The sequence below is a fragment of the Microcebus murinus genome, chromosome 25 (assembly GCF_040939455.1).
Source record: "Microcebus murinus isolate Inina chromosome 25, M.murinus_Inina_mat1.0, whole genome shotgun sequence".
Classification (NCBI taxonomy): domain Eukaryota; kingdom Metazoa; phylum Chordata; class Mammalia; order Primates; family Cheirogaleidae; genus Microcebus; species Microcebus murinus.
Window position 1 is genome coordinate 24,015,647 of NC_134128.1, and position 20,071 is coordinate 24,035,717.

At 49.8% G+C, this 20,071-nt stretch overlaps 1 protein-coding gene across 4 annotated transcripts; it reads left to right on the forward strand.

The window, feature by feature from the left end:
* The first annotated feature begins 10,913 nt into the window (after window positions 1–10,913).
* KLF6 (KLF transcription factor 6) lies at window positions 10,914–19,794 on the forward strand. Of its 4 annotated transcripts, none has more exons than XM_012745153.2 (4): window positions 10,914–11,099; window positions 14,063–14,639; window positions 15,962–16,085; window positions 16,569–19,794. In XM_012745153.2, the coding sequence occupies exons 1-4, from the start codon at window positions 10,998–11,000 to the stop codon at window positions 16,618–16,620; spliced, it is 855 nt and encodes a 284-aa protein (XP_012600607.2). In that variant the 5' UTR covers window positions 10,914–10,997; the 3' UTR covers window positions 16,621–19,794. The 4 variants fall into 4 exon arrangements, with proteins under 4 accessions (XP_012600607.2, XP_075853614.1, XP_075853612.1 ...); XM_075997497.1 differs by lacking the exon at window positions 10,914–11,099 and adding an exon at window positions 13,016–13,597; XM_075997499.1 differs by lacking the exon at window positions 15,962–16,085.
* The last annotated feature ends 277 nt before the right edge of the window (window positions 19,795–20,071 follow it).

Below are 20,071 nucleotides of genomic sequence, written 5' to 3' on the forward strand. Positions count from 1 at the left end.
TCAGGCAACCTTCCCTCCATGCCCCTCGGTCAAGGAATCCGGGGAGCGGGAAGACAGCAACGGATTCCCCATCGGTTTAGACCTGGGAGCCCAGACGTGGCCTCAAGATATAGGGATGACAGTGGGGACCGTCAGCATGTCCTGGGCTTCTGTGAGGTGGAGGCCTCAGAACTGCGAGGGTTTCCTTGTTCAAATGCAGCGACAATCATAGAAAAGAGGGTCACTAGGGAAACAGAAAGGACCCAATGGTACCCGTCAGCAAAACGAGTCTGGCACCAGGTCTGGTCCGAGCATCCCGGGGTGCAAATCACGGGGCACATTCCAGGATGGAGGCACCAGCCTCCCTGGAATTTTGCTCCTCCTAGAACTCCCTTGGGGCATTCTGGGCTCTTTATCAGATCAGCAAAATGCTGAAACAGAGATGTTTTTCTGGCCATAGAATCGGAAAGCACATGAGAGTCAGAGGGGCTTTTGAAGTGGCCGAGATGCTCCGGGCATGGGCTGGGCGGCCTCCCTGTGCACACCAGAGTCAAGCCCTCTCAGGACATTTTGAAATGTGGGCTCTTCCCCTCCCCACCCCCTATGCTATGTGTCAAAGCACCTATTTCCTCAAGACATTATGTCCTCCTGACCTCCTGTAGTTTACAGCGGAGGTTGCCTATCAACAAATGTTATCGAATAAACAATGCAATGGGTATGTAAAGAAAGACCTAAAGGGGTAGAAAATCCCTATCATTTTTTTTTAAATTAAGGGTAAAAGAGGAACTGTTATCACTTGATAACTACACCTTGCACATGCTTCCTGTCAGATAACACTTTGCCTCACTTCTATTTATCACCTCACTCTTCTTTTTGTTTTTTTTTTGTTTTTTTACTTTATTTTTTTTTTTTAATTTACGCACAGTAATTGTGCACATTCGTAGGGGACATGGTGACGTTTGCATGCAAGTAATGCATAGTGATGGGATCAGGGCCATTAGCATATGCATTATCTCAAACGTGTATCATTTCTGTGTGTTGAGAAAGTCAAGAACCTCCCTCCAGCTATTTGAAACTATGTATTATTTTTAACTACAGTCATCTACAGTGCTATATAGAACACTGGAACTTATTCTTCCGTCTAGCTGTCATTTTGTATCCTTTGTAACTCTCTCCCGACCACTCCCTGTTCCCGCCCTTCCCAGCCTCTACTATCCTCTGTGCTACTTTTTACTTCTGAGAGCAACTTTTTTTTTTTTTTTCAGCTTTCACACCAGTGAGAACATGCAAGTGTTTAACCTTCTGTTCCTGGCTTGTTGCACTTAATATAATCTCATCTAGTTCCATCCATGTTGTTGCCAATGACAGGACGTCACTGTTTTTAATGGCTGTATAGTATTCCGTTGTTTAAATATACCACATTTTCCTTTTCAATTCGTCTGCAGCTCGACACCCAGGCTGGTTCCATGCCTTGGCTACTGTGAATGGTGCTGCAATGAACACAGGGCTGCAGGTGTCTCTCTCTCCGATAAACGGATTTCCTTTCCTTTGGAGAAATGCTTAGCAGTGGAGTTGCTGGATTCTACGGCAGTTCTATTAGTGGGGTTTTTTTTAGGAACTTACCTATTGTTCTCCTGCATGGCTGTGCTAGTTCACATTCCCACCAACAGTGTGCAAGAGTTCCCTTTTCTCTGCATCCTGGCCAGCATTTGTTATTTATTTATTTATTTAATCTTTTTGATAATAGGCCTTCTAACTGGGGTAAGATGATATTGCATCATGATTTTGATTTTCATTTCCCTCATGACTAGTGATATTGACCTTTTTTTTATATATATATATTTTTTGACCATTCGTATATCTTCTTTTGAGAAATGGCTATTCAGGTAATTTCCCATTTTTAAATCAGATTGTTTGTTTTTCTGCTATTGATATGTTTGAGTTCCTTGTATGTTCTAGAGACTAATCCCCTATTAGTTGAACAGTTGGCAAATGTTTTCTCCCATGCTGCAGGTTGTCTTTTCACTTTGCTAGTTATTTCCTTTGCTGTGCAGAAGCCATTTGTTTACTTTTGCTTTTGTTGTCTGTGCTGTTGAGATCCGTAGGTCTGATTCACAAAAAACTCTTCCCAGACCAATGTCCTGAAGCATTTCTCCTGTGGTTTTTTTTTTTTCTGGTAGTTTTATAGTTTTGGATCTTACATGTAAGTCTTTGACCCATTTCAAGTTGATTTTTGTATAGGGTGGGAGGTGTGGGTCTAGGTTCATTCTTCACTGTCACTTTATGAGAATAACAAGAAGCTCTCAGTAAATTAGTTATAAGAGGAAAGTACCTCAATGTAATAAAGTCCCTAGATGACAAACCCAAAGCTGACATCACGCTGAACTGAACAGGGAAAGGCCAAAACATCTTCTTTCTAAATGTTTCTTTCTAAGAAACATTTTCTAAGACCTGGACTAAGACGAGGGCACCTACCTTTGCCACGTCAGCTCAAAATAGCACTGGAAGTCCCAGCCAGGGCACTTAGACAAGAGAAAGAAAGAAAGAAAAGGCATCCAAATTGGAGAAGAGGAAGTCAGATCGTCCCTGTTCATGGACAACATGATCATATGTATAGAAAAACCTGAAGTCTATACCAAGAAAACTTTCAGAACCGATGAAGTAAGAATAAGAACTATCTTGTATTGAGGCTCTTGGGAAAACAAAGACATAAACCCATAACTAAGATCAGTCGTGCTAAAAGAAGTTACAGACAGCATGGAAACGTAAGTGGAGTTCATGTGCTTATTTCAATATCATAGTATATATCTGCAGGTGTTCGAACCTGACACCTAAAGACTATCTATCCAATTTCCCCTCCTTGGAAAACTTCCTTGGATGATTTTTAGTGATTGCTAAATTGTTAGAACACATTACTGGTCGTTCATCTTCACTCAGAACATAGTGGATCAAAATACAGTTAAAAGTATGCATGAGCAACCATAACCATAACTTATTTAATTTACAATGGCAGACTTTAATCTTTTCTTGCAATGGCCAATCTTCAAATCTTTTACTCAGCTATAATTGTTTTTTTTTCCTTTTCTCTTATTTTTTTTTTCCTCTAACAATTTAATACTCAATGACAGGCTTTGGATTTACACCAAATGCATCAATCATTAATCTTTGGCAAGGTGCCCTTTTCGTCTTGTCTTCTTATAAACTGTAGTTCTGAATCTTAATTCCTGAGGCCGCTCCATGGAGTAGTGGTAACATCAGTGCCTTTAGAAACGTCTCTGAAGACGGGTGCTTGCCGACATGTGCCAGGGGAAGGATTGCTGAGAACCAGTTACTACTTCCCGGAGACTGCCGGTCTCAGCGGGAAGATAAATATTCACAAACGGCTGTAACACAAGACAACCATGCACGTCCGGACAGGCAAAAGCTCAGCAAGTCTACCTTCCGAGCACCATTTTGCAGGAAGTCAAATGAGTTACTTTTCCGCCTCAAGCCACCAACTCTGTCCCAGAGGCAACAGGATGTGGAGATGGAAGTCAGTCCCTTCCCCAAGAAGCTCACGGACAGCGGGGTGGAGAAAACGCACGTGAGGACTCAGGTGATCCATGCATTGAGCAGTGACCAGGACGTGACACCGTATCCAATTCTGCGTCTACCGCGTCTGCTTTTATAATAGCTGTTCTTGTTCTTAGCCTTTGTATCTCTTGCCTACAGGACCTTGCAATATTTAATCCCGTTATTCTACCACTAAGCACTGTTTAATAATTTTACTGAGCGTGGTAGGCCAAAAAAAAGCACTTTCTCCAAAGCTACCCATGCAAAATCCTTGTAACCTATGAATGTTGCCTTATATGGAAAATGGGTCTTTGCAGATGGAATTAACTTAAAGATCTTGAGGTGAGTCCGTCTTGCATTAACCAGGTGGGCCCTAAATCCAATGACAAGTGTTCTCAGAAGAGAAAGGGGAGTCGGACAAAGATGGCAGGCAGAGCATGGGTTTGTCTCTGGAGCCTCCTGGGAGAGCATGTCCCTGCCCACTCCTCAGCTTGGATTTCTAGCCTCCAGACTCTGAGGGAATAAATTACAGTTGTTGTAAGACACTAAATTTGTTTTATTTGTTACAGTGACCGTGGGAGACTAATGCACTCTTATGCAAATACTAACTTTATATTCTGACCCATTAGCTGCTTCAACTCTACAAAGCAGAGCTGTATTTAATTACAAAGATGTGGATGTTAAAGTAAACTGCAAAACACCTGGCTTTCAATCTTCTCCTGAGCATCAACCCCGGTTTCAACAAAGTGGTCCAGTCTGAATTACAAGCCCCTGTGACAGGCTAGGTGAGACCAAGGCTGAGGGTCAGAGAAAGTCCCAGACAAAATTCTGGCTCTGATGCTTTTGAGCTCAGTGACCTGCGAAAGCTACCCCATGCCCCCAGCTTCGGTTCTGACCTGCTAAGTAGGGTGATCAAGAGAAATGGCCTCATTGGTGCTATCAGGAGAAATAATGAGATTCATGCCCAAGCAGGGCTTCCGGAGCACCCAGGGAGCAGCCACAGGCAGGGAGACATTATTACTGACCCATCTTGCAGGACAGGAAACCGAGGCTTAGCGATGCCAGGCAGTGTACCTGAGCCACACAGTTTATCGGGTGTCAGAACCTGAAGCCAGATGTGACTAACCAAAAAGTGCACGGCAGAGTGGCCTCCTCTGTTTCCTGTTCTAGTATATTCCCCCCAACTTTTTAGTAATGCTTTCCAATACACAGAGAAGTTTACAAGATCAGCGAACACAACCCAGGTACCCACCACCTAGATTCCACAGTTGCCACTGTACTGTATTTGCTTATTTGTGGCGCATTTATCCACCTGTCCGGCCCTCTCTCCACCAACCCATTCACTCCTCCACCTCCTTCCTTTCCCTCTCTCAATCCCTTGGAGTGTTGAAGCTCCGTTGCCCACAGCGATACACTTCCCCTCCGAATGCTGCAGTCTGCACGTCATCACCTGGGAGTCGATACTTGTTTACGGTTCTCTCTTTGGGGAGGAAGGAGGGTACAGTCTGCAGAAAGTTAAATGCACAGGCCTTAAGCGTGCCAGTCCATCGGTGTGGCCAAAAGCATTCTCCTGAGTAACCCAAACCTCCACCCAGATGTTGAACATGCCTGGCAACCTCCAGAGAGCCCTCCGCCTCATGCCCCTTCCGAGTCAACCCCCGCCCCTGCCCACCAGCGACACCCATTCACTAAACACCGGTTGCCACGTGTTCTAACACTTCATCCAGCTCGAACCTTGACATCTGTGCTCCTGTGTGCAGGACTCGCTGCCTGGCCAGTGTGTCCGAGATGCTCTTGTTGGGGTGGGGGCCGTCCCAGACCCTTCTCTTGTAAGGAAGAGAAAGCCTCCCAGTGTGCCCTGCCTGTCAGGAGGCTGGATCCTTTCCTTGCCAGGGGAGGGGCAGGGAATCCCTCTCACCTGCCACCCCCTCCCCGACAGAAACAGGAAGTTTGCCTTGCAGAGGGGGAGGAGGCAGGGACATTGGGACAGCCCGAGCCCTAAAGCCCGAAGGTGCCAGGCCAACCGGACGGCAGATCTGAAAACATGCCTCCAGTCACAGCAGGTGTGCAGGCACTGCCAGCATGTGTGCATGGAACAGGGACACTGAGGGGAAATCCCAGGGACCCCCGGGCTGCACGGTAAACACAAGGCAACAGCAGCCCGCTGCTACAGGTGCTAAAGTCTGCTGTGCATTAGAAACACCTACAGCAACGACAAGGTCCAAACTCAGCTCAGTGGCTGACTAGCTGCACGCGACCCCTAGACCAGGGATTGGCAAACTGTAGTTGGCTGGACACACGTTCAGCTTGTGGCCTGCTTTTGTAAATAAGGTTTTATTGGCACACAACCATGGCCATTCATTTGCTTCCTGTCTCAGGCTGCTTTATGGCTGAGATGGTAGAGCGGAGAAGTTGCATGAAAGACCCTATAACCCACAAAGCCTACGGTATTTGCTTATGTGGCCGTTTCCAGAATGAAAGTGCTGGTCTCTGCCCTACAATGGCAGCTACAAACAAAGGCCGTGCCCATTTTCAGGAGGAAATTCTACTTACACAAACCTCTGCTGTTCTGTTCAACATGATGTCACGTTTAAACAAACATTGAGAGAGATCCAAAAAGTGAGGCAAAACAATTGAGGATAATCGACATATTGAGACTATCGAACAGCGCTTTAAAATAATGACGATTAATAGATTTAAGAAAAAAGATCTAGTGGAAAAACGGACAAGGAAAAGACAGAGACGTGCGGCAAAAAGAAATCATGAGAAAGACCAAAAATGGAAATGCAAGAAGTAAAAAGCACTGTCCCTCTACGGAAGCCCTTCGATGACCCCATCGGCAGACAGGACTATCCCCTCCCCCCCAACCAGGGGAGAACCGGCGAGTTTGAAGATAGTCCATGGAAATTATCAAAATGAAACAGGCCCAGGGAAAAGAACGAAAAGATGAAACAGAGCATCTGAGATCTGTGGGACAACATAAACTGTCTAACACACGTGTTATGGGAGTTCCGGAAGGAGAACAGGAGGAGGATGGGACAGGAGAAACACTAGAGGTGACTGTGGGTTTCCCAAGATTTTAATGAAAGACGACAAACCACAGACCCAAGAGCTCAGTAAACCGCACCGGGGTCGCTTTCGCACCGTCTTGACAATCGAAAAATCTGTGTGAGTAGGAGCTCGCTTCTGAGCTCCTTGCTCTGCCACATTGACTTATTTGTATACATTTACACCACAGCCACACAGCCATGATTAGTTTTGCTTTAAGTCTTAAAAAAAACCATATTAGAAAGCCTCTGGCTCTCAAGATGGTTTTAGCTGTATACTATCTTTAGCATCTCCTGGACATTTTAGAGCCAGCATGACAATTGCTACAAAAAAAAAAAAAAAAAATGGCTGCGGAGATTTTTGTTGGAAACGTGTGGAATATACACAGTGACTTGCAGAGAATGGATATCTTAGCGACAGACGAGGGATCCACTCAGAGTGTCTTCAAGAGCCACTATTTTGCGGAGAGGCACAGCTGTCTCACCTCACACCCACCACATTTTACAAAGAGGGCTGCTAAACGAAGGTCTCAGGTAGAGAGAAATCCTCCCCCACAAATGCCCCACACATCACCATCATTGTATTTAGCAGGTTCCATTTGTCAATAAGTAAAGTTCAACATCTATTGAAAACCATCAGTAGGGCACCTTCCTTTATTAGCTGTTCTCAGCACTAACAGTTATTTTAAAGAGTGAATCTATAACTTACATGTCATGGAATAACCCATTTCTTTCAATTACAAAAACAAACAAACAAAAAAACACCTCCTTAAAAAAGCTGCAGAGAGAAAAGACAATACACACTATTTAAACAGAATTATCTGCAAATGGGACATTAAATAAGCATGAACGTTTTACACCTACATAGCATGCCTGTCATGAAAATATTCAAAAGCACTTTCTTAACAATTATATTTTATACAACGCGCCAAAAGGAACAGATGAAGTGAAATATTGACAGTTTGCTCCAGAATGGACAATATATTGGTAACAACACCAAAAACAAAACAAAACAGCAAACCTGGCTTCACGTCAATATAATTAGTGAGCATCATTGCACTTATCCTCAGAACAGAGTTACAAGACTTCTTTTAAGAGTTCCTCTTGAATCATCTAGAACAGAAAGATCAAAAGTACCTAAAAACAATATATGATTCCAATCATGTTTACATGAAAAGTTAGGTTTCAACTGCAAACTTTATTTTAGACAATAGATTATTTCTTTTTTTCTAAAACCAGCAAAGACAGCTTCCTGGTCTGGGATAAACGAGTGTAGCCTGGAAGTACGAGCAGCAAAGGAAAGAACATGTGGGGTGGGGTAGCAAGGGAGGCTGATGACTGACCCCCAAGGAGGGTAGCAGTCACACACAAAGGGGCCTGACCCTCTGAAGATGGTGGCAGAGACTTGAGCAGCAACTTTGCCTCTCATTTGCGTTGTGGCCTGCGAGGCTGATTTTATTTGACATCTGCCTTCATTTACTGTTTAAAACAAAAGGGGGTAGGGGGATCATAAAATAAGTATCAAGAGCAAACTTAGAAATGGATAAATGTTGAAGAAGAAGTGCAACTGCCTTCATTTTATTGAATGACTACTATTTGCCACTCCCCCGGGGATTTTAGTGCGTTATCTCTTCAAATTATGCCAGACTAATTCTAATAGACATTTTAATCTCCTGTTTAAATAACATGACCAGGGCCACACACGTAGCAGAGATAACCAGAGTTTAAAGTCCACCTTTTTATACCAGGCCATAGTTCCCTGCTCTGGGTGACTCTGCTGCTGTTTTTAAAAACTGGGTGCAACTGGTATTGCTCAGATGTCATAATAAATACTCTTTTTCACATACAAAGAAAGTGATATTTTCCTACCAAATGGTTCCACAGTGAGAAGCAGAAATGACTTCGTTTTAAGGCATCTATAGTCTCCTGCCCCTCCACACCCAGGGACTTTTGCCCATCCTGTAAATCTCTGTGTGCCAATATCTGGCCAGTCATAGGGTGTGAGTAATACGTGTTGAATGGCTAATGGGCGCAGCAGGAAGTCATAGAGTTTATCCTATTCGAAATTCAGTTTCTATACGTATCCTGCTTTTAAATCTTTTTTTTTTTTTCCTGAAAATTACATTTGTGATGCTGTTATATCTGTGCCACGTCAGACTAGATTCACTTTTGTAAAAATAAGCCCTACGGGCTTCCACCATGCACCTCCTTTGAGAGGTGAGGATGAACTTACATGCTACAGGAATGTAGACTTAAAAAATATTAAAACAATTCATAATTCGTTGTCCCGAAGGTCAGCTGGGACACCTGCACGGTGACGCCCAGATGCCATGCACGGATGGTCGTTATCAGAGCCATCCTGGCTTCCTTGACCAGGCAACTTGCTCTCCCTCCACCTGACCTGCCAGGTGTGTCCTGGGTGCCCGGGTCTTCAGTTGCAGACCTGCTTCCGACTCCTGCTTCCTTTGGTAATTCTGGGGCCAAGGTCACAGCCTGTGGCTAATGACTGAGAAAACCATATCCTCGGTTCACTATTTCCCCCACACTGTTAGCAGATAGTCACTGGGCGTTGGGCTCCCTCTGTGTATGGTTCAAAGCAAAGCCATTCCATTCAGACCCAAGGTGATGTCTCTGGGGGACCCATCCTGCCTGTTGGTCACTGGGTAAATATGATAAGCATAGGCCAACAATAACTTTTATCAGTTCATTTTGGACCATCCTCACAGTCCACACAAAGTAGGCACAGAAAGTAAGATGATGGCCTTTCTTAACTATGGACTCAAAAGAAAGGACCCTACCTAGAATTTCACAGGCTCCCCACCTTGCTAGTCAGCTCTCTAAAACTGAACACACAAAACCCTCTGAAATTTGTTTTACATAGCTCATTCTTTCAAAACTTTTTAGAAAAGCATGTCCATTAAATTCTATTTTGAAATAAAAAAAAAACAAAACTATAATAGTGTCTACAATTCAGTTTTCCATCTTGAAAGTAAAAACGCTCGTTCTTTGTGTTCTTGGCATTTTACTTGAAAATGAGTATTATGGTGTATTTTAGAAGATAATTTATATGAAAAAAAAAACAAAAAACAACCGTACACTGAATGTCAGCTTCCACCTCATTTAAATTGTTTACACATTCATGGGAAAACCTAGCTGTTAACCTTGGAGAGGGTTCTTTGAGACCGCCCTCTGCAAGATAAACAGATTTCTCCCAATTAGACCTAGAGTCTGCGTGCTGCCCCGCCCCCATTCGGTGGCCCTGGGGACAGAGGGGGTGGAAGGGGACAGAGGGGTACCCCAGTAATGCAGGGGGCGATGGGGAGGTGGGCAGCCCTGGAGGTACAGGGGACAGAGGGGTACCCCAGTAACGCAGGGGGCGATGGGGAGGTGGGCGGCCCTGGGGGTACAGGGGACAGAGGGGTACCCCAGTAATGCAGGGGGCGATGGGGAGGTGGGCAGCCCTGGGGGTACAGGGGACAGAGGGGTACCCCAGTAATGCAGGGGGCGATGGGGAGGTGGGCGGCCCTGGGGGTCCAGGGGACAGAGGGGTACCCCAGTAATGCAGGGGGCGATGGGGAGGTGGGCGGCCCTGGGGGTCCAGGGGACAGAGGGGACCCCCGGAGACGGAGGGGGGCACCGGGGACCCGGGGCTGGAGGAGCAGAGGGGAACCCCGGGACGGACGCAGGAGGACGGGGTGGCCTTGGGGGTGCAGGGGGACAGCGGGGACAGCGGGGACTGCGGGGCAGAGGGCGACAGCGGGGACCGGACGGCCCGGGGACCGGGACCCGGGGGCCGTCCGCCGGGACAACGCTGGAACCGGGGCTCGGCCGCGGCGGCGGGGACAGGCCGGCCAGCCTCTCCCGGCGCCGGCTCCCCGGCCCGGCTCCCCCGGCCCCGGCCGCGGGCGGACGCAGCCTGCGCTCGGCCGCGCACCTCCCAGCGCCGACTCCTCCGGCGCGCGGCCGCCCGCGCCTTATATACCCTGCTAAAAATAGCCTGCGAGGCCGCCCTCCAATCGGGCGCGGGCCGCGTTCGAATCGAGCCAATGGCGAGGCCCGTGATGGAGAGGCTCGGTCACGCCAGGCGGGGCCGCGCTGTGCCGCCGCGCGCGATTGGCCGCAGCTGACGTCACCGGCGCGCGGCCCCCGGGCCGGGCGCGGCGGGATTGGGCCGCGCGGGGGGCGGGCGCGCGGCGGGTCACGTGGCGGGGGCGGGCGCGCGGGCGGGGCGGGGGCGCCGGCGGCGGAGCTTTGAATAGGGAAGTTTTGCGGCGCCGGCGCTCGCAGTCTCCGCGCCGTTGGCCGAGCCGGGCGCTGAGCTTGCGGGGCGCGGGGCGCGGGGCGCGGGGCGCGGGGCGCGGGGCGCGGGGCGCGGGGCCGCGGCCGGCGTGCGGGGGGCTCGGCGCTCGGGCGCCCGCCATGGACGTGCTCCCGATGTGCAGCATCTTCCAGGAGCTCCAGATCGTGCACGAGACCGGCTACTTCTCGGCGCTGCCGTCGCTGGAGGAGTACTGGCAACAGGTACGCGGCCGGTCCACACCGCGGGCCGGGTCCACACCGCGCGCCGGCCCCGGCCCTGCCCCGGGCTCCACGCTGCGCCGCTGTCCCGGGTCCACACTGCGCGGCCGGGTCTACGCAGCGCGGCTGTCCCGGGTCCACACTGCGCGGCTGTCCCGGGTCCACACTGCGCGGCCGTCCCGGGTCCACCCTACACGGCCCGGGTCCATCCTGCACGGCCGTCCCGGGTCCACACTGCGCGGCCCGGGTCCACGCAGCACGGCTGTCCCGGGTCCACCCTACACGGCCCGGGTCCATCCTGCACGGCCGGCCTGGGTCCACACTGCACGGCCGTCCCGGGTCCACCCTACACGGCCTGGGTCCACACTGCACGGCCGTCCCGGGTCCACCCTACACGGCCTGGGTCCATCCTGCACGGCCGTCCCGGGTCCACACTGCGCGGCCCGGGTCCACACTGCACGGCCCCGGTCCTGTCGCAGGGACGCACTTGCTGCTACTGCCAGGGCACTTTTTTTTTTTTTTTTTTTTGAGACATTCTGTTTTTGTTTTCCTTCTGGTGCTCCAGCGTGCAGTTTTTTAAAATCTGCAGTGTTGCCATTGCCAATGTCTTTGCCCTGTTTGCAATGCTTCTTCCCGTTTCTCCTAGACCTGCCCTTTTTTTTTTTTAATTTTTTATTTTTTTTCCTCCTTCCTTATCTGTTTTTCTGGTTGGCCAGGGGAAAGAAAACAAAACAAAACTGTTTGCACACCAGTGACTTGTCAGTCATATGACAATGAGCCCGTCCTAATTGCTTCAAGTCTCAGTTTGGAAAGGAGGACCTCCTCGGTTTCCGGCATTTTTTGTTTTTTTTTTAGTGGGGCTGGAATTTTTTGGCATTGGACATTTAAGCAACTTAAATTTTTCTCATTCTTATTCGTAAGATTGCAAGAGGGGAGAGAGACTTGACACTTGTCCCATTGTCTAAAAAAAAAAAAAAAGACGGAAGGAGGGTTTGGTGGTGGCGTCTCTCTGCCCTGCCTTGGTGTTTGCTTTTTGTCACTAAGTGAATTACCAGATCAGATACATTCTGGGGTCTCTAAGCCTGGAAAGCTCTTGAGGAGGATGAAATGCAAAGTGTTGCAGCCTTCACACGCCCGCTTAATTGTACACAACCCTCTCCTGCCTTCCTCCTTCCTCCCCCTGTTTTTTTTCCCCTCAAAAGAAGCTGCTCCCTGGGACGTGATTGAAATTGATCTAAGTAGTTTCCTTCGGGTATTTGGGATTTGGGCACCGGGCCAGGCTTGGCTCCTGGTCGCCTTGCGAGGCTTTTAAACTCTCTGAGAGCTTCCTTCTGGTCCCTGGTGCCCATTAGCATAATGGAGATCTTAAATTAGCCAGATTATCAAAGTTTAACAAGATCTCAATAAATGTGCTCTGCCTGCTGTTCCTCCGGAACATCAGCAGAATACATGGCCGCCTCCCTTCCGAGAACGCTCCGGTGTGCATTGTAACTCAGCCCTCTAATTTTAGGGGGAAAGAGAAAACAGTGGTCGCTCCCCCTCCTGCCTGCCTGCGGTGTGGGGAGTCCCCGGGGAGGGGAGAGGGTGTGCATGCGTTTTGGTAGAAGGCACACTGCCCTGCTTGGGAAGCAGCGGCCCTCCTCCGCTCTCCCAGGGGCTGTGCTCAGGAAGGTATGTGCCCTGAAAATGATGTGCTCCAAAGAGCAGTTTGGTGGAGACATGTACAGCTGTAGAATCGCCAGTAGTATAGACAGCCTTATATGGACATGCAGGCAGCTGATCCTAGTGAAAATCGGGGCCAGACATAATTTAATCCTAAAACGTTTCCTACCATTTTTCTTTTCCAGTGGCTAGGAAGTTTGAGATGGTGGGGAGAGGGGATGCTGATCTCGGCAGTTGTAGCTTCTTGAAAGGTTGGTTGCGGGGCTGCTGGGGGGGTGCCCTGTCCTGGCCACACTGCATGTCTATCTGAACCGAGTCCTTCCTTGGCTGCTGGTCAGAATTTCAGAAAGGAAGTCTCCTTTGGCATTGCGTGAAAGAAATAGGAGTGATGACTCATCCAGTTGTGCTCTTGGCCAGTAGATAAAGTTCTCGTTCCTTGTGGGACTCCCAGCAGGGCCGTGCAGTAATTCCCCCCTCGCCTCCCTCTCCGGAGCAGATGGCCTTTCTGGAATCATTTCTCCACTCTGTTGTTGACGCTCCTTGTTTTTTCTCTGACCACTGGAGAAGTAATTAAAGTTCTGTGGCATGCACGGCGGCCGGCCCTGCACTTGGGAATGGCACTCTTTGAAAAACACACTGGGTCTCAGCGACACAGGAAATGGGTGGTTCCTCTGCAGTTCCACCGATATCCCTGAATGCAGACCAGACGGCTAGCCGCGGCCTGCTCCCTTGAGGGTGGCCCTGTGTGGTCAGCTGTGAACCCAGAGGGTCCGTCAGAACACACCCGTGTGCCGTGCATCCTTCTGTCCTGTTGCGTGGATATCTGCGGGGTGTGGACGGTGGGGCCTTGCTCACTGCACATGGTTCTAGAGAATGTCAGATAATCTGGTTCAACCTGTTGGGAGGGGGGGTGGTGTTTGTGAGGCTGGTTCTCTTCTGTGGTTACCGGAAACCCATTAGATACATCAACACTGGTAACTATAACAACAGCAACAACAAAAAAAAAAACTGGCTGAGTGATCATCACTCACTGTGGCCGTCCGTGCAACTCTGGGGAAGCCGCGAGAGGTTTCACCCTCTGGTTTTTCTTCTGAATTCTTACTCATTCCCAGAAACAGATTTCCTCTAACTTCCCTAAGGACACAGATTCTTAATGGCAGACGGTTTTGCCCCTCGTAGTGACACGGCAACAGTCTCTCTGCCCTTCAAATCCCTGCATGGTTTTAGAGAAATGTGCTTTTTTTTTCCTTCTATTCTCGGCAGTCCTGACAGTCACGTGCCTTCTTCTGGTTCCTTTTGCGCAGACCTGCCTGGAGTTGGAGCGCTACCTCCAGAGCGAGCCCTGCTATGTTTCAGCCTCGGAAATCAAATTCGACAGCCAGGAAGATCTGTGGACCAAAATCATCCTGGCTCGGGAGAAAAAGGAGGACTCTGAACTGCAGCTCTCTTCCAGTCCTCCGGAGGATTCCCTGATGGGCCCGAGCTTTGGGTACAACCTGGAGACCAACAGCCTGAACTCGGACGTCTGCAGCGAGTCCTCCGACAGCTCCGAGGAGCTTTCGCCCCCTGCCAAGTTTGCCTCTGACCCCACCGGCGAGGTCCTGGCCAGCTCCTCGGGGAACCTGAGCTCCTCGGTTACCTCCACGCCTCCGTCGTCTCCAGAACTGAGCAGGGAGCCTTCCCAACTGTGGGGGTGCGGGCCGGGGGAGCTGCCCTTGCCGGGGAAGGTGCGCAGCGGGACTTCGGGGAAGCCGGGCGACAAGGGGAGCGGCGACGCCTCCCCGGATGGCAGGAGGAGGGTGCACAGGTGCCACTTCAACGGCTGCAGGAAAGTTTACACCAAAAGCTCCCACTTGAAAGCGCATCAGCGCACGCACACAGGTCAGTCCCCAGCCGGCGGCGCCCCTGCCCTGGGAACGGGAGGCGGCCACAGCAGGCAAACCCTCGCTTCCCCAGACCGTTGTCACCTGGGAGTTGGGGCCTTTTGGAGTTCAGAGCAGAACCCCGTAAGGCTGGACGTTTGAGCCGGATGAGTGGCTGTTGACGCGTTCAGATGAAACCAACAGGGCCCGGCCACATTTTCCGTGGGCACCCCCAGCCCTCTGCCCGGGCCCGCTGTGTACACCCTGGCGTCCGAGCGCCGGGTCACGGTGGGTGGCCAGAGGGTCGCTGGGCACGTGGCTGTCGCGCGCCGGTGCGCCGAGGAAGGTGTGGGAGGCCCGAGCGGGACCCCACTGCTCTGTGAGCACCAGCATGCGTCAGGGGTGTTTCCCGGGAGTTTCTCTGTGTGTTCTGCATTTTTTGTTTTCTGATGCCACTTAAAACAACAACGGCATCTTGATGCAGTGTGCTCACTTAGACGACAGTCTCTCGGATAACTGGGGGAGAATCACAGGAAAGTCAGAGCTGGAGAAGATGCTAGGGACCGAGGAGGGGGTGCAGACTTCTCTTACCCTTCCAAGGGCAGATTGCCAAGGGGGTCAGTTCAGGGTCCCGGGTGGGCTTGGAGACAGGGCTGGGACTGGGAGCAGGTGGCCTGCAAACCAGGGCCCTGCCTGTCCCAGCACACACCCGAGGACTGGCTCGGCAACTTTGTGTCCTCAGGTGGCACGTTTATTGCACGCAGATTTATCCTTTGGCCAAAGAAGGAGGGCGGTCTGGTACTTCGACTGCCGTTCAGAGAGTGATCAGGGGGTGTCGAAATGGGGTTTCCCAGAAACGCATGTCTTCAGTAGAAATGTAGAAGGTCCCAGAGGAAGCCGCAGAAAGGCTCGTTCCGCAGGGAAGTGAGTAAGGAACAAAACAGTGCTGGAGAGAAACGGTTTCCATGGAGAAGGCGATAAACCTCTGCCCTGGACGGGGCCGTGGGCTCGGCGGGCTGACGCCTCCTCTTGGAAGTATTTGGCCAGTCTGAGTCGCTGTCACCGTTGCGCCTTAACTTTGACAGCGGTGGCGTGGGCTTTGCCAAACACCAGGGTCTCTCGGACAACAGTGGGAGGCCCAGGGCTGGGTCAGGAGAGAGCTGGTGCTCGTGAACCCTGAGCTCGGCAGACACTGCCCTTCCTGGAAGCCCATTATGCATCCCTGAGGCCGCTGGGGCCCTGCCCTTGCAGCCCGCCCCCTGCTAGCGCGTGTTGTGGAATCGCCCCCTCCCTCCTCGTCCCATGAAGTCACGGCCCGCCTGTCCTCTGCTCTCTCCCCAGGAGAAAAGCCTTACAGATGCTCGTGGGAAGGGTGCGAGTGGCGTTTTGCAAGAAGTGACGAGTTAACCAGACACTTCCGAAAGCACACCGGCGCCAAGCCTTTCAAATGCTCCCACTGTGACAGGTACGGGCAGGAGAGCCGCACAGGGCAGGCGCAGGGACGGCGGGGCGGGCCGGGCAGGCACGTGTGGCAGAGGGCCCCAGGTTCCCTGCCGTGTGCTGACGTCCCTTTTTGGAAAGTCTGAGCTATGTTAGCTGCCCGTGTTCAGGAAGCACCGTACCAGGCATGCGCGAGAACAGAGCGATTTTTGTGGATGGTTTTTGAAGCTCGGCCTTTTAACCTTTTTGGGCATAGTTGAGGCGATAGAAGTGAGGTCAGCCCGAGTTCTGCAGAGAGCGCAGGTGCTGATGCAGGTGTGGGGAGGCACCCTGTAAGTGTGCACGCCTGTAAGTCAGGATTCCCCGTGCCGGGGAATGTGGCCTGGGACAGAGGAGCGAGGCTGGCAGCGCCGGGGAGAGGGAGCCGGGGTCCTGGGGCACACGCGTGTGTGCACATCTGCGGCCGCGGCGGACTCCTAACGTCTGTGCTTCTGCTCTGCCCTGGCAGGTGTTTCTCCAGGTCCGACCACCTGGCCCTGCACATGAAGAGGCACCTCTGAGGGCGCGGAGAGGCGAGTCCTGTGGTTTGCTAAACGGCTTCCGGGCTGCGAGCGAGGCGGCCATGGAAGGAGGATGCGTGTTCCGGCCAAAGCATGCCACTTTGCACCCTGCCCAGCCGCCCCCGGGGCCTCTCCCCGAGGGCTGAACATGCCCTGGGCGACACGGCGGCGGCGGCGTGGCCCCCGTGGTGCGCGGCGAGTGTGTGGGTGACCCTGGACTGGCCGCCGCCGCTGGTCCCTGGCCTTCCGAGCGGCTCCGAAGCCCTTGCCGTGAGCATGCGCCCCGAGAACGCCCGTGGCGGGGCCGGCTGAGTGTCGAGGATCTGTTTGTTCTGACTGTGTGATGAGGCAGACTTTTTTTGCTGTTGTTTGTTTCCCTTGCGGTGGCAAAGCCGCAAGGGACAGGGGGGGGAAAAAGTAGTTTGAATGTTTTGTGTGTCAGGAGTATATACCATGAGATGAGGTGACCACCAGTCATTTCCTGGGGGGGGTGTGTGTGTGTCTGCACCTTAGGAAAAAAAAAAAACAAAAACAAACAAACAAAAATACAAAAAAAGAAAAAAAAAAAGGAAAAACGTGCAGGGTGGGGGAGTGGGAACTCAGGACCCCAGCGTGGCGAGTGGTATTGTGGCGGGGGGGCGGGCGCCCCTGTCCCGTCGTGTGCAAGGAGGCTTTGGTCGTCTGGTGCAGCTACTATAAACGTGCAATGTGTCAAGTAGCTTGTTTTACTTGCTACAACCGAGCTCATTTGTAACCCATTGTATAAGCTGTGTATTTGCAGATGTAACACAATGATAACTTTTCCTTATAGTACAAGAAGTCTTGCATGGTCTGGGGGACTCTAATGCTTTTCCATTTGCCAGTCGGGACTGCAGCTCTGATTCTGGGTCACGGGCAGCTACGAATGCCGCCGTCGGTCTGGCGCAGTGTGGCCCCCCCGCTCCCCCCTGGCCACCCAGGCCTGGCGACACACAACCGTTTTCCCCCCTTCGATTTTTGTGAACACTCCCCTTCTGGAGAGGCGGCGTGCAGCCTAGGGTTATTTTTTAAGCGATCCTGAATTTGAATCGATTTTTTGGAGGATTTTTCTGATGCCCTTTGAAGAAGTGAGGCACGTGCTGAGTGTCAAAAAAAAAAAAAAAAAAGAAAAAAAGAAAAAGAAAAAGCCAGGGGCAGGGAATCGCCGGTCTGATGGTACATTAGACAACGGAGAACCTAAAGTTTTTCTCAGTTGGGTGGATGAAACCACTAATGCTTAGAAACTGTTTTTTCTCATGCAGCTATGTTTCTCTTATTTATGCCTTGAGGACTAATTTCTGGTTTTCTAGCTGTTAATGCACTGTTCATCTTCATAATGGTGCCTTACGCAAGTGACCCCCGAGCGCGGGGTCTGCTACAGGGGTGTGGGCGATGCATGCTTTATTAAGGCTCTTTTTTCACCTGGCATTGTACTGTATCGACGTATAATACAGTAAACAACAACAACAACAAAATCTCTTTAAGGTCCTCCTTCCCAGGGACAGATAGATGAAAAACTCCCTCATAAACATGTCAGTATTTGTTCAATATTTCAGACAACTTGACTGTCAGTGTTAAAATGGGATAATTGAAAAATCTGACCAATTCTGCCACCTTGAGACGTTTGTGTGGACCTTGCACAACAATTGTATAGATCACACACCGGCTGTATTTAATATGTAATCGTTCCACACATATTAAAGATACAGAAGTATTAAAAAAAAAAAAAACAGAAAAAAACCCAATGTTAATGTATCTGCTTAAAAGGCACAAGTTTCACATGTCTATCTAGTTATCTGTTGGTAATACAGAAAGTATACTACTTTTTTTTTTAAAAAAGTGGGCAGAATTCTTGTGTGTGTATATTTGTGTGTATAGTATGTGTATGTGTGTGTGTGTGTATATATATATATTATATATATAGATAATATATAAATATTTTTTTTAAGGAGAAACTAGAATGTTTAGCTAGAAAATTCCACAGCCTGTGAAGAAATATTTCAGAATGGCCATAAAGGAGGTGAACAGATGAAAACTATAATCTAACTTTTATAGAGGCTTTATCTTTAACCATTTGCTGAAGACTTTCTTGGCATTGGGTCTACTCCGCACGGCCACCTTTGCTCCACGTCTGTGGCGTGAGTGGAATAGGGCACCTGTGGCCACTCAGGAGTGGCCTGAACAGAATACTGGAAGCCCAGCTGGACTCAGACACACTAAGGCTTTGATTCGAATTTCAGCCTCTAGGTTAGAAGATCTAACCTAAGCTAATCACAGGGAGTCTTTTTTAGAACACTTTTTATGCAGATGAAGCTATTTTTTTTTTCCAGCATGTAGATTCTTCCAGTTTTTCCAAGGAGGAGCAATTTCCCCAAATTGGCATACCACAGCACGGACAGCTGACACTCCCCAGCTGCTGCTATGTGGGTGCGGATCTTTCTTTTTATATATATATATATATATATATGCGTATATATATACACATGTGAGTCTGCCGGGTTGGTATTTTGTTTGATCTTCCTGGAAATGAGCAGTGATGAAAGCTCACATAACTGGTTTTTTTGTTTTTCTTTTTTTTTTTTTTTCAAATCTGGGCTGATGAATACATTTACCTAAAAAACTCATTTTTATTTTGCTTAGGGGGAAAATGCACTTTTCTTTTGGCAATTCAAAATCCTAGCACTTGATTTGCTGCGTTTTGGAAAACTCCTTTTTTGGCCCTGCCGTGTGCTTAGCCATAACAATTCTATTAAGCAAGAAGGTAAACAAAAGACAAAAAAAAAAAAAAAAACTTGCACTGGCTTGCCTCACTTGCGAAACACCGTCAGAGCTCTGCCTGGGTGAGGCGTTGCCCCACGATTTCCACAGTGCGCCAGTACACAGAGACGTACATTCTGTTCAGGTGATAACTGAGCCTCAATCAAGCAGAAAACTTTTTGCTTGAAATTAAAAAAATTTCTATTAGTGAAATTCCTTTCTTTCTTTTGTTCTTTCTTTCTTTCTTTTGGAAGCACCCTGTTATCTAAAGAATCTTTGTAAGATTTTTGTAAAATTTTGTTTTACAAGATTTTATTTGAAATTGTTTTTTGCAAGATTGTTATATTTCTGTATGAATGTATTTTTTATTGGAATAACATAAAAGAATTCTTATCAGCATCTTGAGTCAGGTTGTTTTTCAGGGGGTGGGGGTGGGGTTGGACAAATTCCTGCTGCATTAGTCACCCACAGCCTGTGCCGGGAGTGGAGCGAACGGCCCGCTGTCCAATCTGACGTCGCTGAAAAGCACGGAGTTCTCTTCTGCGGAGACTCGAAAACAACCACCACGGGGCTCAGGGGCACGGGAGGGAAACACGTGCCATGTCTTCGCTTCCTGCCACTGCAGCCAGGGAATACACTGCAGAGCCGTCTGCCCAGGGACAAGCTTGCAGGGCGT

Excerpts from the sequence above, each read along its gene's own strand:
- KLF6 (XM_075997497.1), top strand. The coding sequence starts at position 13,454 with ATGCAGACCAGACGGCTAGCCGCGGCCTGCTCCCTTGAGGGTGGCCCT. Across the intron at positions 13,598-14,062 it reads ATATCTGCGGGGTGTGGACG|ACCTGCCTGGAGTTGGAGCG; the intron begins GTGGGGCCTTGC and ends CCTTTTGCGCAG. Across the intron at positions 16,086-16,568 it reads AAATGCTCCCACTGTGACAG|GTGTTTCTCCAGGTCCGACC; the intron begins GTACGGGCAGGA and ends CTGCCCTGGCAG.